The sequence below is a fragment of the Lagopus muta genome, chromosome 8 (genome assembly GCF_023343835.1).
Source record: "Lagopus muta isolate bLagMut1 chromosome 8, bLagMut1 primary, whole genome shotgun sequence".
In the NCBI taxonomy this organism is placed as follows: domain Eukaryota; kingdom Metazoa; phylum Chordata; class Aves; order Galliformes; family Phasianidae; genus Lagopus; species Lagopus muta.
Genome location: NC_064440.1, coordinates 6,427,054 through 6,444,498, shown reverse-complemented (window position 1 = coordinate 6,444,498; position 17,445 = coordinate 6,427,054). Strand labels below are relative to the sequence as shown.

Sequence of the window (17,445 nt, the reverse complement as noted above, 5' to 3'; positions counted from 1 at the left end):
TTGTTGGTTTTTTTTAAGTTAGTTTGTAAGTTCCAAATATTATATTTAAATGGAATGTGTAAACAGCAAACTCCATGTATCAAGTGTAAAATGTTTACTGTTGGGATGTGTTGAAAATTGCAGAGGCTGAACCTCAGCTGTGTGGCATTGCTCGTGTTCTTTCCTCCAGGGAAAAGTAACAAAGCGCAGCTTCCACGTGAGTCATCCTTTACACACTCATTTAATTAAAACTAGTGTTGGGCTCTGATTCTGCAGACCTCTCCCAATAGCACAATGCAACCTGCTTATTAAATGGGTAAATAAAGCCAGGTCCTCAAAGCGCTGATAAAAGGAGTTGTAACTCCACCTTCCCCACGCTGCAGTGTGTGTCACACGGCCCAGCCCCGCTCCCATCAGAACTGCAGCCGTTCCTGGTGTCACACAGGTACACGGTAAATCATGCTGAATGGCCGTCTGAGGGCAGTTCGTTTTAGTAGGGTTATACCCAGGACTCATTTCTTATGCTCATTAACAAGCTTGCTGTAATATGGTGACAGTGAAAACCATTTTGTTTAGTTTTCACAAACGAATACGGCAGAGGAGGAGGAAATGGCAGTATTTAGCAAAAGGAAAAGGGAGTCAATTTTCTGAGAAAACTTACCCTGCAGATTGCAACAAGAGAAATGTTTAAACTTAAAGCAATGCTCACTCTGCTGGGTTGAGCTGAGTTCTCTCTCTGGCTGAGCGCAGCAGTGTGACAGAGCAGCTCTCTGCTTTCTGGTCTCATTCCTTCCCTGGAGGCATCTCCATAGGGAAAGGCTAGAAAATTCTGAGTAATCCCTGTAGCACTGTAAGGGGAGAAGTCAAACAAAAACCTGCTGAAATCTGTAAAAACAAAGGCTGCTTTTTGCAGAAAATAATTTGGAGTTTTTATAGTTTTGTAAGAACTTCAGGGTCAGGCTGGTTACTGTGTGTTCAGTTGGAAATCTCTGCTAAAGTCTTTATTTGAATGGTTGTGTTCCACTATATTGCATTCAAACAGTTTGATTCGGAAAGATGAGAACACAGTGATTCAGATACTGTCAAGTTACTGGGGTTCAATAGGATAAGATTATTTTATTTTTTTTAGAAACGTAAATGTCTGTACTTTAATGGCATAGAAAAATGCTTTGTTTTCACTGTTGTAGAAAAAAAAACTAGGGAGAACTTTATTTTTCAATAAACCTTTTTCTTGTGTGATTTGGATCTATGATTGCTTTGTGCATAAATGGCAAATCTGTGAGCTGCCACGGATCCAGAGTTGCATCTGTGTGACAATCCGCAGCCCGCAGCTGCCCACGCAGCAGAAGCACGGCCCACATCCCAGTGGTAAGAAAGGACACTTTGTTATCTTTGTTTTGCTTTGTTCTAAATCTAACTTAGATTTAAAGACAGATAAAATCAAGATTCATTTCAGGAGAGCAACTTTCCCTCTCCAATAGATAGACATACTTCCTAATAATTTTCAGCCCAAAGGAAGACTGTGGACACTGGCTGCACACTGCATCCAGAGTACAGAACTACTTGCAAAACAAACTCCTCTGCAAAGGCTTTCTATCAAATGCACTTTCAGCCCTCCAGCTGATGTTCTTGCTGATGCCTGCGTCGCTCCTGGCTGTCCATGCAGTGCCACCATGATTCTGCTCCCAAGTTCTGCCTGAGGCTCAGCGGTGCCAACCCCAGCATGCAGCTGATAGCGTGGAACAGGTAACATGCAGGAACTGGTCACTGCCTCCCCACAGGCTCATCCTGGGGCTGACAGGAGTGGGAAAGCATCCTGCTCCCAGGTGTGGGAGCAGCAGGACAGGTCCCTTGATTGTCTGGTGTTTGATTTAATTACTCTCCAGTTGCATAACCTGGACCCACAGGAATGTGGGTTTGTGCCTCTCCTGTCTCAGTTCTGATGCCTGATGAGCAGTGCATGTCAGCACAGTGCTTTGTCACAGTACTGCTGCATGGCAGTGCATGTAACATAGCAGCAGCACATACCTGAAAGCAGTGCTGAGAAATTAAAAGTGCTATGAGTACAGTGAAACACTTGCAAGTCCAGGATGAGGTATTCTCACAGATCAGTGTATCAGGGATAGCGTTTGGCCAGTAGCTTCAATGCTTCCTTACCTCTCTGGCTCCCAGAAATGTCTGTGTGCTCCCAGGCAGCTGAGATTGCAGAAATGCAAATGGTATTATCATTAGTGAGGAGAGCTCAGAAGTGTGCATACTGAGAGCTTAATTTGACGTTGTCTGAGGAAGCGCCTGTCTGCGGTCTTCAAGTCCAGTTCTGCAACATCATTTTCAGATGGTGGTTGAATGCTGGTTATTTATGGCTTACCTACAAGGGTAGAAGTGGACTGAATTGGCAAGGGATTCTAGTTTGGTGATTTCTGGGCTCAAAAACCTGGCTTTCAGCCAGAGGTGGAACACTATCACTTTCCACTGCCTAACAATGAAGGTATGCAAAATACACCTCATGCCTGGCACCTGGCACGTGCAAAGCATGGTGTGGGGTTTTGATAGCTTCCTTCTCTGCTGTACTACATGGATAAATTCAAAGCCTCAACTGAGATTCACTGACATTTTCAGGGATTCGCAGCTCTGAGTTTGGACGTGCTTTAGTAAGTATCAGTTTGCACTCTGTGCTGTTTCATGTATGAACTTCATTCTCTTTGCCCTCTGCACAACCAAGAGCATCTGTCAGTTTGACAAGCTTGCAGTCACCAATGCTGTGTTGGGCAGTACCAAGGTTAAGGTGATCCAAGTGCTCCCAGGCTACCACAGCTGTTGGAAGTTCCACCTTCAGTGAGTGTGGCTGGAACCTGCTTGTTATCTCATAATTACAGAGCGGCTGGCACAGACAGGTAATAAAGAAAGCTACTATTGAAAATTTTACCTTTGAGGATGTCTGGCTGGAGCAGAGCATTCTGGTAAACTGGATGAGCATTTATTTTCATTTCAATTGTAATGAGCCATAAAAAGTATGGCAGTATGGATCTGTGCTCACTTCTGTGTATCACTATTGCCTGGTCTTTTTCCTTTGAAGTCTCAAGTATTTTACTTATTTTCTTGAATTAACCTGCTAATACCAGAAGTGCTTTGAAGCATCCATGGTAACTGAAACACTTCTGCATTTGGTTTATGTTACTGTGATAAGAAAAGTATGAGCTTGTTCAACCACCTCTCATTTTCAAGGGCTGTGCAGCTGGAGTCTGCACTTACAACCACCAACTAGAAAAGAGGATTCCCTCAGCTTTGCTTCATGGATGAACACAGCCAAAAGTCCCTGTGCACAAACTGCACTCAGTATTTTAACAGGCTGCTTTAAAATGTGAGCTGGTTTGATGTCCTACGTTCTGTCCCTGAAGGAGTTCTGTGCCACCAAGCTCACTGCACTTAGATGTCTCACCACAACCCGTTTTACCTTCTTGCTGCTCTTCTGGGTGCTGGTCTGTGCTAGAACCTGGCTGCTGTAGTGCACAGCCCTGCAGAGCAGTGCTTTGGGCAGTTCCTAATTGTCACTAAATGACTGATGCTGGGATTACAGAAGCAAGAGAGGTGGAAAAGGGTAAACAGTACTAATAAAACCAGCAAAAAATAAGAAATACACAATATAGCTATGTTCAGGGTCTGGTTCTATGATTCTGGTGCTGAAGATGCTTGACAAAACTGAGTTAATCAGCAGGAAGATGCCTTTTCCATGGCTCTCTTCAGTGGACTTGGAGTTAGAAAAGAAACAGAATGGGAAGATATCAGGACTAAGCATAAGCATAAGGAATTAGGGACTTGTGCATGAAGAAAGGATTTTGGGGTGGTACATGATGTTTAAAAGTCCACCTAATGAAAACAGGGACAATTGCTGTACAAGACATCCTTGTGCTGAATAAGCTTATAAAGTACCTCCTTTGTCTTGGCGAGTGCTGAGCTTCCATCTTACGCGGAGTGACGTGTGATGTGTCTGTCATCATCCAGCGCCAGCAAAGGCTCAAGTACCACCAGGACACTGATAGTCACAATATTAAGGAGCTTGTATACAAACAATTATATAAACTTAATCCAAAATATCTGTAAGCCAACTGTAGCAGCAGAACAGAATTCATTTTGCAATAAAGACTTTTCTGTTCTGTTTCAAGAGACAGCAAGGGCCATTGTGCCAGTGCTGTGCACCTCACACTGACACTGTCCTGTACTTTTGGTGTCTCTTCCTACACACATCATTGGGAGCTTGCCTTTAATAAAGACCCTGGGGAACCTGGCTGACAACTTGCTGTGTGACATTTGAAGGGAAATATGGTTGTAGATGACACAAGGCGTCAGTAAACTATTAGTGTCCCCACTGTACATCAGTCACTGAACAGTCTCATTATAGATCTACTCTCATTTACATAATCTACTGCAGAGGAACTAAAAATGGGGGTTTCTAGCTACTTGGCTACTTACCACAATCCAATTTCAACCTCTGCAGTGGACTGTCTGCTATTTTTAATCCACCTGTGATAAACAGAAGCAATATAGTGGCTCTGTGTTGTGAAAGCCAACCTGAAATATATAAAATAAAGAGAAAATGGATATAGCCAGAGAATCCAGTTTAATAGGCTGCTATACAGGAAGACTTTGCTCTATGGTACATTCTGGAAATAGTTTTTAAATGTTACTTACGGTATTGTATAAAATAGATACCAGTTTTATTGTTTATACATCGAGTTTCTTTGATAATTTAACCTGCTAGTAATACATAAGATGTGCGATGGAAGGTGAGCAACACTTTACAGAACAATCTAAATCTAATAAATAGATCTCTGTCTCACCACCCAGTTGCGCCACTGCTGTGCCATCATCAGACTACAGAGCAACCACAGTCACACACACCAACACGTCTGTGGAAAGTATAATAGAATAAAAAGTCCCATTCCTCAAGCAGCTTCTCTTCCTTGCGTGACTTCTTGGCTTTGGTCTGTACAGTAATACTGTGTGTGCTTGTTTGGTCCATGCAAAGCAAACAGTGTCTTCTTAAGAAAAAATAGAATTTAAGTTGAAGAGGTATCGCTTCGCTCAGGTTAGGGCTCAGATGAAGAACCGCTCTGATCCCAGAAAGGTTTTAGCCTCTCTTTCTGTGGGCCTATTTAAAAAGGGATGAAGGGAGATCCCAGGTAAGTGTTCCAAAGCAACACAGCTCTTGGAGTCCGCTCTTTACAACAGGATATTCCATAGCCAAAGAGGTTAGCAAGGATTGCACTTCTGTTACAGCATGTGTTTAGGAAAATACAGGCCAGGGCAAATAAACAAGATCTGAAACTGGCACTTCTTTACCCACAGGTTTATCACATCATTAAGAACACTTTCACTTCAGAATATACAATGTGGCAGCTGGGCTAGAACTGCAAACTGCATGTTTTCTATAGTCACAGGAATCAATAGCATATTGAAAGAAAAATGCTGCTGTTTCACTGAATTGCAAGCAGTGTGCACATATGCCAATTTTACAGAGAGATTTCCCATTAAAACAAACTTCAACAAAAACGGACCACGGGAAACAAACGGCATATTGAATAAAATACCATTGGCACCACTTGCCCAAACTGCTGAAGTTTTAGAGTCCTTACAAAGAAGAGGTGTGTGATCTTCACTCAAACATTTCATAGTGGCGCGTTTGCCGTACGCGGGGCACCATATCAATAAGCAACCTGCAAAGGAGAGCACAGGAGTGGTTATGCAGAAATGCAAGGCACCATGCAGAAGCAAATGATGGCGTGGGTGCAGCATGGCTTCTGAGGCTGTTCCAAAGGCTTCTGAGGCTGTTTGGCACATTTAAATACTTCAGCACTGGTTTGCCTCTACAGTTTTCCAGAACAGCTAGTTTTGCAGTGGAAATAATAGTGACCACAGTGATTTTTCAAAAATGGTATTCTCCATTAAAATGCTAGTTTCCCAATTTTCCAATGAAAGGAAGAAAAACACACAGCTTCCAGCTGAGAACTTACTGCATCCAAAGTCCACCTCTCAACAGTCATGATTCCAATTGAATAAGATGCTGTGTGTCCCCTTTTTCTTATGGAGAAAGAGCAATGAAACACAAAACCCTCATATTCCTTGCAGGCAAGGGAAATCATAGCAGAGCTTCATTCAATATTATTCTGTTTCTGATGTCTGGAGTCAATAAATAATCTTAACATTCAGTAGAAACAATATTATTTGAAAAAAGCTGGCTAACTTCCAGTTCAAAAGTTGTTACATGGTGGAGGGAAGACAGAAATCGCAGGTAAGACCACTCCTGAAATTATTGGTTATTTTTTGAATGCTTTGAAGCCAAAACCGTTTCATTACTATATTTCCAAATGCAGGTAAAGAAATGCCTCATTAAAACAATTCTAATTTCTTTTAAGTTCTGGCTTCTTTCCTATTGATGTGAGACAGACTCTCTTTTGTCTGTTTCCATGCACTGTGCCACACTGTTGGCAGCTGGTCTAATAAACTGCAGTAACTGGAGTTACACAGGCGTTTAGGAGCTATGACTTTTTACATTAAAAAGACTGCCCATCTTCATTGCATACTGAAATACCTACTAGCAGGAGATACTCACTTGATTCCATAGGCAAATATTGTAAGTCCAATTAGAACTCCTATACTGCCATCCAGATACCAGACAGAAGAATTGTGTTTAAAGACTTCTGCGCTAAGAAGGATGGAAAATCCCATTATTCCACCCACAAGAGAGTTGAAGCCTAGACAGAGAAAGAAAGAAGGAAAAAAAAAGAGGAAGAACCAAATCTCAACAAAGTCACATGAGAGGAGTTCACCTGTATGCAGAAAAGCTGAGTTTGTGCCAGTACTGCAGAGAGGGCGAAGATCCCTGTGTGAGGTGTCCTGTGTGCCATTTGTTTGCACCATTAGCCAGCAGACTGCAATGCTTCTGTTCTACAAATCAAACTTGCAATCTCTGGTGTGTGACCAGTTTTTAAGCTCTGGCACTTGTCTGTTCTGATATAGGAGTTTACATCCATTTCCTTGTACTGGGTGTCTTGGTTCAGTTGGTCCCAACTTTTTCACATGACCCTATTGAGTTCCAAATCCTAATTCTAGCTGCTGTTTGTTTCAAACAGCTTTCCTTTCTTGATGCTAAATCCTTCAAAAGCTGCACTGCTCCATGCTGACTTTGACAGTGCAGCATTTCTTCCTCTTGCAGCTCATCATCACGAATCAGAACCAACTACCTCTGAGCTGTAAACCAGTGGTTGGCTGGCTGTATCCCCTTGCATAGATATCTTCCCAAGATCATCTCCATAAGGTAATTAGTACTGCAGCACACACAGCGAGCCCTGACAGGAACATCAAAGGAAGATCAGTAAGGGACTTGAAGTCTCTTCCTTTCTCTGAACAGGAGTCAGCTAGAGTCCAGGATACCCCAGATGCTCATTAAAAAGAAAATGATTTCACACAATAACTGTTCACAGATGTTATCACAGAGGTTTTTACTCCATTCCAGATATTTGTTTTTCTCTGAGCACAATAGCTCAGAGCTGCACGCACTGCTGACTGCATTAGGGAAGACACACAATAATCCCAGGAACAGATTCATATCTATTACTCATAAATTCTATAGACATCATTTTGGATTCCTTTCTTTCTCTCTTTTTTAAACTGTTCCTTTCCAAGATCGTCCCTTTAAAATCTTTCCAGAGATTTAGAATTATTAGTGTCATTTTTCCTTCAGCTCTTCTTTGTTATTATGATTATTTTTCAGAGATTATTTTTCAAGATTGTATTCTTTTTGTTTCCAAACTCCCTTTTTCTGATCTTTATGTTCCACAGTAAGCCAGAATGCATTGCTGCTGTGCTACAACAAAAAAATGTCCCTGATAATGCATTCATTTGGTAGATACCTTGATGACAAAGGAAAAAGTCTAACTTGAAATAGCCAATATTTTGTGCTAAGTCAACTTTAGTCAGCCCAATTCTCCGTGTCTGCCAACAACCACATGCATGACACTTACTTCTGAATGTCTTCTTTGAGCCAGGCTGATCACATCCCACCCCATCCACACTAAGTCATTTCTCCAAGATGCAGCTAACACTTGACTACTTCTATAGCTGAAATACTTTTATAATCCATCCATACTTTAAGATGCACCAGACCTTTGTCAGTAGGTATTTAAATCCAAAGGAAACCTTGCATGGCAAAGCACGTGTTATTTAGCAAGTCTGTGGCAGACTGAGGAATACAAAGGTATCAGGCTCCCAGAGCTACGAGAAAAGGATCTGGAATTTTTTGGGACTGGTAATGCCACTGGGATCACAAATCTTGCATATGCATGCTTGATTACTGGAATAATTATACCAGTATATCTAAACCGGCATATGCCCAAAGCACTCTGTTAGTGCCTAGTCTGCTTGTATTCCCAAGAAGTATAACATACTACTTCTACTGTGAATGAAATATATATTGTGCATGTATAATATATTAAGTATAAATTAATTCACTATAAATTTATACCAGTGCCAGTTCCGTGTACCAGCTTAATCCAGATTCTATTAGCATGATATCCAAAAGTCAGGAAATAATAAGACATCTTCTTGTCATTAATGGCTGATGCTTCCAAATGATCAAAAAGCTACTTACAAAGGAAATTGTCTCTTTTCCATTCAGGCAAACCTTTCTTTGTTGGTGTGGCAGGAAATCATGCAGCAGCTGCAGGTATGAATCCAGACACCACGTTCTGTGCATGAGGTCAGCACAGGAAAAAACAGGTGGCAAAATCTGGGAAGGAAATGGGTATCTAAAACCTACAGACAGACCTGCCTGTCTCATCCCTACATTTGTTCTTTGAGATGGTACAAGATTCAAGATAGGAAAGAGCTGTTTTTATTATCCAAAAGGCCATGAACTTTTGTTGTACACAAATCGTACAAGTAACGTTTTGTTTCATAAGGGTTAATACATTTAGGCTTCAAAAATCTATGGTTGTAAAGCTCTGTTCTTTAAATATGTACATATATATATGTCTCCTTAATAGAGATTGGCATGTACAAGAGAAAAAAATACATGTATTTTTGAGAAAGAAAAATGTATGCTTGAACTACTCAATACAGTTTGCTGGTACACAGCCAGTGATCACAGGAGGTAAGTTAGTAGGAAACAGAAAACACTAAAAAAAGAATTGCAAGGGAGTGCTAAATCTGTCTCGGGTATTGAATCATACTGTCTCCTCCTGGTTGTTAATCAACTAAGCATATATGTAAATGTTTTTTTGTGAAAGAAGATATTTAAGTACACACGGTAATACCAGCCTCCTACGTTTTCTAAAATAGTCCTAGAAGGAAGAAAATAGAGGTAATAAGCAGAGCAAGGTAATTGTATATCTTATTCCCTAATTTTCTTAATCAAAGAATGAGCAAGCTCCAGCTCAGTGGCAATATAATTAGCTCAAGGATGTAATTAGGAGGGAAGCAATTTCCCAACGCAAAACTAGAATTATTCAGGAATTTTTCACCTAATATTTTGTCTGAAAAACTGGCTGCTTAAAAAACAAGCCACACGTGTTTTTTTTTAGAGTGGAGGTTAATCTGCCTAGCAAACGTGTCCTGCTTACACTGACAGCAAAATAAGGCAGACTCACTGGTCTGCAGCTCCCAGGATCCTTTCCAGAATCCATTTTGCAGGCTGGAGATCCCTTTTGATTCAAAATGTCTACGAAAATCTAGACTAAGGAACAGAAACAACAACGTCTATTGCAGCTACACGCAGAGAGAGGCAGGAGCTTAGTTCTACATTCTGCACTGCTGTTTCTTTTTTTGCTTATTTTAATACATAAATAGACACAAAGTATTTATATGTGGGACAATATAAAATGTATGTGTTCCCATTTATCACAAAATAATTAAGTAGGTTTAAATATCTTAAGATAAAGTAATTACAGGCATCCCAAGAGTAAACTGAAAACTGAGTTTCCTTAAAGTGAAATTCTTAGCAGAGTAAAATAATTTACATTCCACAATCCGTGAATCATTTACACAGTACTGTGTATCCTAACAGAACATTTCAAACTGTCATGTGATGGAGATTTGTAGGGATCTGTGACATCTCCATCCTCCCACGGGCTCACATGTTTCCAGAGCAGCCCTCTGGAGCTTTCTGAAGATCCACAAGCTTTAGCCTTGTAAGTGAGAGGAGTACTGGAGCTCACCTCAAAACATGCCTTGCACATGCCTTTACAAATAAGCAGTGGCATTGTTTTCCATGTGTCTTACTGTACTAGTTGTACTGAGCAGGTGACAGGAAAAGAACCAGGGCAGCAAATTACCTCTATAGGAGGAAGTCTGAATGATGGCTGAGACTCCTACTGAAAGCAGAATGGCTTTTTCTGCAGCAGACTTTCTGTAGTTCAGCAGTAGGGATGAACCTGTTCACCAGGTGTAGGCAATGAGGGCAGATGTGACTTAGCCAAATCTCTACAAATTGTTGTCATATCCCTACACTATTCCAACCCCTGGCCTATATACACCTAATGTATATTATGTGCTCTCTCTAACTTTTCTGTTACTGCTCACTAGCTACCCATTAACTGTTTGACTTCCATCAGAGGTACTCATTGCAGCTGATGCATCTATGTAAGAAGCCAGAGGTCAAAAATTGCTCTGTGTTTTTCCACTTTCTCATTTCAATACACTTCCCCAGCTGCTCTTGTGCAGGGATCACTTGTATCTCTGGGTCTACCACATTCCCTGGGAGAATCTGTCAGTGCAACAGGTTTGTATTCACACTCACCATCAGTTATCAGCGCTCTGCTTGTAAGGACCTTGCCCAGCATAAACTTGATTACTGCCAAAACAGTGCAGAGGATGCCACTTAAAACGGAGACACTGTACAGAAAGTCATCCTGAAAGAAAAGATGTCAGACATTAGTCTATTTTCTGGTCCTGTGCAGTATAATTAAATTACAAATACTAATATAGTTAGTATGCAATTATTTGTGCCATTCAAGTATACAACCTGAGAAAAAGATATCCTAGATTATGGCTTCCAGACAGCAGTAATTGCTCTTGCAAACATAATTAATGATGGTTCCAAGCAACACATTTTGAATAGACTCAAACCCCTGAGATTGAGGAGATGAACCACCTGCTGGGCTGACTGCGGGCTGCCTAGTAACCTAACATCTAATGCAATCAATAAGGAAGTCTGCATGCAGGATGAAGGATTGAGATTCCACTTACCAGACATTTGTTGATTTTTTTGTGTGCAAGAAATAATAATTCAATAACCTTTCTAAAGTAATGTAAAGTCTGGTCCAAGAAACAGGAGCACAGGTGAAGGCAATTCATGTGTGTGACCAGAAGGGGTGGAGCCTGCCTGCACCTCTCTTAGATCCCATTTAATGGCTGACTGCCGCTGTGGAAAGATCTCTGGTTGGAGATCCCTCCCTTGTGGAGTCTTTCCTGTGAGCCTGGATCTTCAGAAATGGGTGAGGACTTTTCCTTTGTAACACCATCCATTTTGTGCTGGTCCCTTTGCTATTACACTCCTGTATTGCCCTTCCACTGTGTGTTAATCCAATGGTTACAGGTGGGATGCGAGGAAACCGCTGGGTACTGAAACACAGCTGCTGCAATCAGGCACCTAACAGCAATCCCTGTGTTTCTTCTTGCCATCTGACCACAGTGCTTCAAAGTAGATGAATTATATTACTCTTAAAACAAGCTTTAATTTAAGCTGTTGTAACATCAGTACAAATAAAGGAAACAGCAAGAATATTTTTATCTGCAGGTCTAAGTGGGCCAGTGCCACAGGGACCCTGTTACTGATTGAAATACTCTGGCCAAAACCCCCACTTATAGTGAACACTGTCACAGTGATTCATCAGCAGCTCCATTTCCATTATTTTATTTTAGCGGCAACTCAAGGTGCAAAGAAATGAGATAAGGATGAAAAACTGCTTAGCAAGGTATTGGTAATTACAGGTGTGACGTGCTCACATCCCCACAGCCTGGGGGGTCATACCAAACAGTATTTGGTATGTTTTAGTACAGTTTCCTATGTTGTATTTTCAAACTACTTCATTCTCTGTCTGCCAAGAGCCCATTCCTTCTAGTCCTGGTACAATAATGAATATTACAACAAAATGTGCTGAGGGAAAGAGCACAGAACACAAGCAGTTAGAAAACAGAATTAAGGCAACTGGGTAACAGTGGGATAAACAACATGGATAAAGTTATTCTACCAAAATGACTGGATTGTACTCAAGCAATTTTGGAGGGCTATGGAAGGTCTAGTAACGTTTTCCTGATGTCAGCCTAGTATATTTACTATGCCCCAAGATCTAATTTTGATAGTCTGACAAACTCTCATTGGTCTTCCAATTTTAATCTAATCTCAGCTAACATTTAACTAAATATTTTAACTAATATTAAATATACAGCACGAGTAAGAATAACCTGAAGCAGAACAATGTGCAACATCAACCCAAGGACCACTGAGTCTCCACCCCAAGCTAGCAGAGTGCCGTTCTCACACAAACGTTCCTTAGATGAGCCAATTTCTTTGCACTTAATTTGCAATTGTAAGAGTGACAAAAACCTGATCATGATGCTTTCAAGCATATGAAGGCCCTGCATTTCTTTTTCTTGCTCCAGAATATCAACCCAGTTGGTCACTACCTGATGGGCAACAGGAACTGCCTCTCAGGAGTTACTGCTGCTGAAAAGAGTCAAGCAGGATTTAAAGGGTGACAGTGAAGGGGATGAAAAGAGCAATGCAAAGGGGTGCTACAGTATTTCGATCATACCATAGATTTTTGGGGTGAATTCAGGTGGTTTGGGATTTTTCAGCCTTACCAAACTCATGGACCATTGGCATGAATCTTGACATGTGTTCCAGCTATTGTGATCAAAAACAGTCTCACTAATTGCTTTATTGGCAGCCAAGACAACTTAAATGTGATACATGTTCTTAATAAATAGATAATAAATTAAGACAAAATTTTATAGAGATTTCAGGAACTCAAAAAACTTCCAGATTATTTTTTTAATAATAGAGCACAAGCTCATTTTGTTTCTAATACTAAATCGACAGCCACCAATACAGCAGGAGATCTGATCCATCAGAGCTTCTCTGCCATCACAGAGAAGGGGAAGTAACTAAAAGTCTCCTCTCCTTGCTTTAGTCTGTTCAGATTAGGTTTTGTCAAAAGATTCCTTTCCCTCTTTTTTCCTCTGGATGTCAAAACTTAATTAATACCTAACGATCACCAGCTCAGAGCAGTTCCACACAACACCCACACGGAGGCAGCCGACACTGCAGTACCAGGCGAGGAGACAAAACTGAAGTGTAAAAAAAAAATCACCTACTTTGACTCCCAGGCCTTTGCTGTGCTTTCTGGATGCCCAGGCAGGTGGAAGAAGCATCAAGCAAGAAGGTTTTGCAACAGGGCAAAGAGCTGCTCGAAATGCTCCTTGGGGCCCACACACACGGAGAGAGGCTGGAAGTGGTTTAGGACAGCAGCTGGCTCTGCTGCTAGGCCACATAGCAGAGGGTCGCAGAGGATGTGACAGCTGGAAGGAACAACACTGACCACCTGATCCTCAGGGCTACAGAGCAAGGGCACACGGGGCTGGTGTGCTCCCCTTGCTGCTGCAGTGCTCTGAGAGTTAAACACGTCGTACCATGATGTGAAGTGACTGCCAGTGAACCAAGCCATCCTTGGGAGAAAGGAAGACAAGAGGCCAGAACACAGAGCTAAATTAATAAAATAAGCCCAGCCATCTGGCACTGTCTCCCTCAGGATCTTCCCTCCACTGTGCCCCCTCTGTGTCCCTTTGCCTTAGCATCTGACGGTCATTAACAGCACGAAGCACATCTTGCCAGACTCACCGTACGTATTCATGGTGTTATTTTAATTAAAGCAGCAGCAGCAAATTGTGACAGATGATAAAAATTTAAATTCTGATCATTTCCATATGGTAAAAGCTTCTCAACGTCGTAAATAAAGCTCTTCCTTTTCCATTTCTTTTGATCATATTCACTCATTACTTTTACACCCTACACGAAGCCTCAGTGAATGGACATGCCATCCTACTAGATGGCTTCATGTATAAAACAACAGTGTGCACAAAGCTAGCTGCTCAGCCTGACGGTGACAGTGTCCCAAAAGAAAGCTTTCATACAATGCTTTCTTTGGTCCCAGAAAGGGAATAATAGTGGTCAGCAGGCAGCCTTCCTGCACTTCGTCCCAATGCATTGTCCCCACCCGTGCAAATGAGAACGGAGGCCTTCAAAAAACGTGACAATTCTTTTGTGTCTGCTTTCAAATATCTCACTAAAAGAAGTCATCTTGAGGCTTAAGGAAAATTTGTTGATGGTGTTGAGACTTTGATCTTTCCAAATCTATTGTAGAAACTATAAAAAGCTGCAGGGGATGCTTCAGTGCTTGGCTTAGTAGGTGGAGATGCGCTAACACAATTCTCAGGCTAGTAACTAAATTTTAGCTGATTTGTGCTCCTGGCATCTTCCTAATTCTGACTTTAAGACTTTGCCCTATTTTCAAACCACATTATTTCTACCCATTACTTTTTCCCCCTCCATCCTGCATTTACCACCCTTTACACTCATTTTCACTTTGGGGATGCAGAAATGTTTTCACTTCACCTTCAGTTTACAGTGTTGAGCGAAAAGGTATTTACTGGTATTGGAGCAAGAAAGAATCTTCAGTGCTCCTAACCAGTGGTCACATCACGTGTGAAATTAAGGTTAAAATCTGTATGCGTGATTCTCTTTGGCCTTCCTGTACTCTGACCCAAGGTAAGCTGCTGCTTCTCCTCCCACAGCTGCAGCTTTCCTTCCATTCTCCTCAGCTTTCTCTTGACCTGGACACAGCAGGGAGCTGCTGGTACCACTCCTTCATCCCATTCCTCTCTCCCGGACCCAGAGAAGGCAGTGTTTTGTGGTGTGGTACCTCTTCCCTGCTGAGCCTTGCCCGGGAAAGAAGGGTTTAAAATAAAACGAGATGCCTTGGCTCAGGAGGGAGGTCTGTATTTCTGGAACGCTGTAGCTGCTGTTGGCAGAAGCAATGTTGTGCCTAGGCCAAACTGAGCAGCTTTGTGGTGTTAAATACCGATTTTGCCCCTCTCTGCTCCTCACCACCTGTCTCGCATCCCCACGTCAGCCTGATCCTGCAGCTCCTCAGCAGCTCCCTCTCACCTCACCCATCCTGCACACTGCTGGCAGGCTGCTCTCCAAACTTAACCAGAAAGGACTGTTTCCCCTGCTCTTCTCCTGAAGGATGATGTTTATACAGTTAGAGAGTCCAAATTTCTATCCTGCTTTCTCACAAGTAATGAATAGTTTATGTAATCAGCCTAGAGGCAGATTCTGGGAAGCTGGAGGCCCATCTCACCAGCTGACTTCAAAAGGGATGAAGGTTTTAATTGCTTTGCACCATCAGAAAACAAACAGACAGCCCCATGTCTGACTCAGGTAGCAAACTCTTCACACGGAGACATAGAGATCTATTATTAGCACCAAAAAAAATTCTTATGAATGCTTCAACTTGCACCTTTGGTGCTGAAACACTGTGACAAAGCAATTCCACAGAGCAGAGCACTTCAAGAAGTAAATAATGACGGCAGTAAGGTGAGAGCTGAACACAGGACAGGGGCTGTGAAGGGCATCACCTGAGGGGTGACCAGCAATCTGTATCACACAACCCACCGCATGGCCAGCACTTACTTCCTATTGCTGTGCTAAGACCTGAAAGCAAGACTTTTCATTAATCCCTTAAAACAACTTGTAAGCCAGAGCTAAGGAAAAGTAACCAGCTATATTTCACCTGGTTTTCATATCTGCAACATCCTCACCAATCACAACATGCTTGTTTTAGGGCTAAATTAATTGCTTAAGGCCAAACAGCAAAGCATCATACCATATGAAATATCACTGTGATCATTATAAAAGTAGATTCTAAAGTATAATTCATATGCTCAGTCATTTGATTTGAAATGGTATGCAATAAATGATGTGCATGTATGTAAGAAAATAAAGAGAAGCATGTATGAGGACACACCTTAGGCACACTGGTCACAAGCAGTATTTCCTATATTGTTACTGACCTCTAATTCAGCTGCTGATGTTAAATATATTACGCATTTATTATAAATGACTGAATTAGCAAATAAACTAGAGCTCAAAAAGCTACACTGTGCCACTCCTAGCTTCCATTCAACAATCAATAATATGTGATAGAATTACAAGCAGCCTGATCTTACAAGGGATTTCATTTATAAAAGCATCGGAGGCGCCACATCAGATGTGCATCACGTCTTTTGTATACAAATTGATTACATTTTCCTTCTTTGTTCTGAAGGAAATGTCAGAAATATGGCGTGATGCTTGCTTACTCTTGCAAAAAAGTGTCCTTTGCCATACTAATGAGGACAAATGCCAAACTGCATTGACATTACACGTGTTATACTATTATCTGGGGAAACATAAGCAGTAACTGAATAGTAAATGGGTATTGATTTACAACCCCAGGTGAAATTAAAACAGTCACTCTCAGTGTTGCTGGGTTGGGCTGGTTTTAGCCTTCTCAAATAGAAAATGCTTCCAAATTCTTGGTGGCAACGGGCAAATTGAAATATACCATTGCATACTTATTATTCAAGAATATATAGTGATAGACATGGAGAAGGTAAAAAGGCAAAAACAAAAAAAGAATTGTTATTGGAGAGCTGTCAAATGCTAACACTAGCAAATCCAAACACAAAACAATGCTTGAAAACTATGCTCAATGTGAGTTTTAAAAGCGGAAATCAAAGCATAACGTCATCAACATTATGGAGTAGCACTAGATATATGCACCAAGTCTGCAGGGTTGGTACTGCCTATGGATAAAGCTCTCTGAAACAACAATGAAGAAATGGTAATTCCTTCTCCAATGGGAATTGTCTTATTATGGCCAACATAGGCTGGAGAACAAATGCTGTGAGTAACAGTAGGAAAAATACTCTGAATCTGATAGCTAGGAAAAAAAAATAAAAAAGTAAATCATTTCTGAGCCACAGAGAAGTGATTCTATTTTAGGTTCAATACTCAACACTGTAGAAAAAAAGAACCAACTGAAATTACGTGATCTGAGAATGATTCATTTAAAATTAAGTGGAAGGGTAAACACAGCGAAGGTTTATATTCCCAGTGCCAAATGTTGATTAACTTTCTAAGTCAGATGTAATGAAGAACAGCCAAAATTATCAGAAAATTTAATTCCAAATACCCTGGAAAGAAGAGCAGCTGGCCTACTTCTAACAATTCCTGCAAGTGCTTTAGGAACAAAGGAAGTGAGGAGAAAAGGAAAAAAAAAAAAGAACTGATGAGTGGCAATTTTTTTCCCTAGGGGCCAGGAGTTCATCACTGCAATAATAACTGTGGCACATCATGCTGAAACAGGA

General features: G+C 41.3%; 1 protein-coding gene across 11 annotated transcripts in view; it reads right to left on the bottom strand.

Annotated features, from left to right (window-relative positions):
• TMEM163 (transmembrane protein 163) overlaps positions 1 to 17,445 on the bottom strand; it is a 107,684-nt gene continuing 90,239 nt past the window's right edge. For 5 of the 11 annotated variants that reach the window (XM_048953901.1, XM_048953898.1, XM_048953900.1 and 2 more), the window contains 4 exons: positions 10,772 to 10,883; positions 5,613 to 5,693; positions 4,450 to 4,548; positions 1 to 4,012 (listed from right to left, as the gene is read on the bottom strand). In XM_048953901.1, coding sequence (XP_048809858.1) covers positions 3,768 to 4,012; positions 4,450 to 4,548; positions 5,613 to 5,693; positions 10,772 to 10,883 — 537 coding nt within the window. In that variant the 3' untranslated portion in view covers positions 1 to 3,767. The other 6 variants (XM_048953892.1, XM_048953894.1, XM_048953895.1 and 3 more) reach the window with 6 other exon arrangements.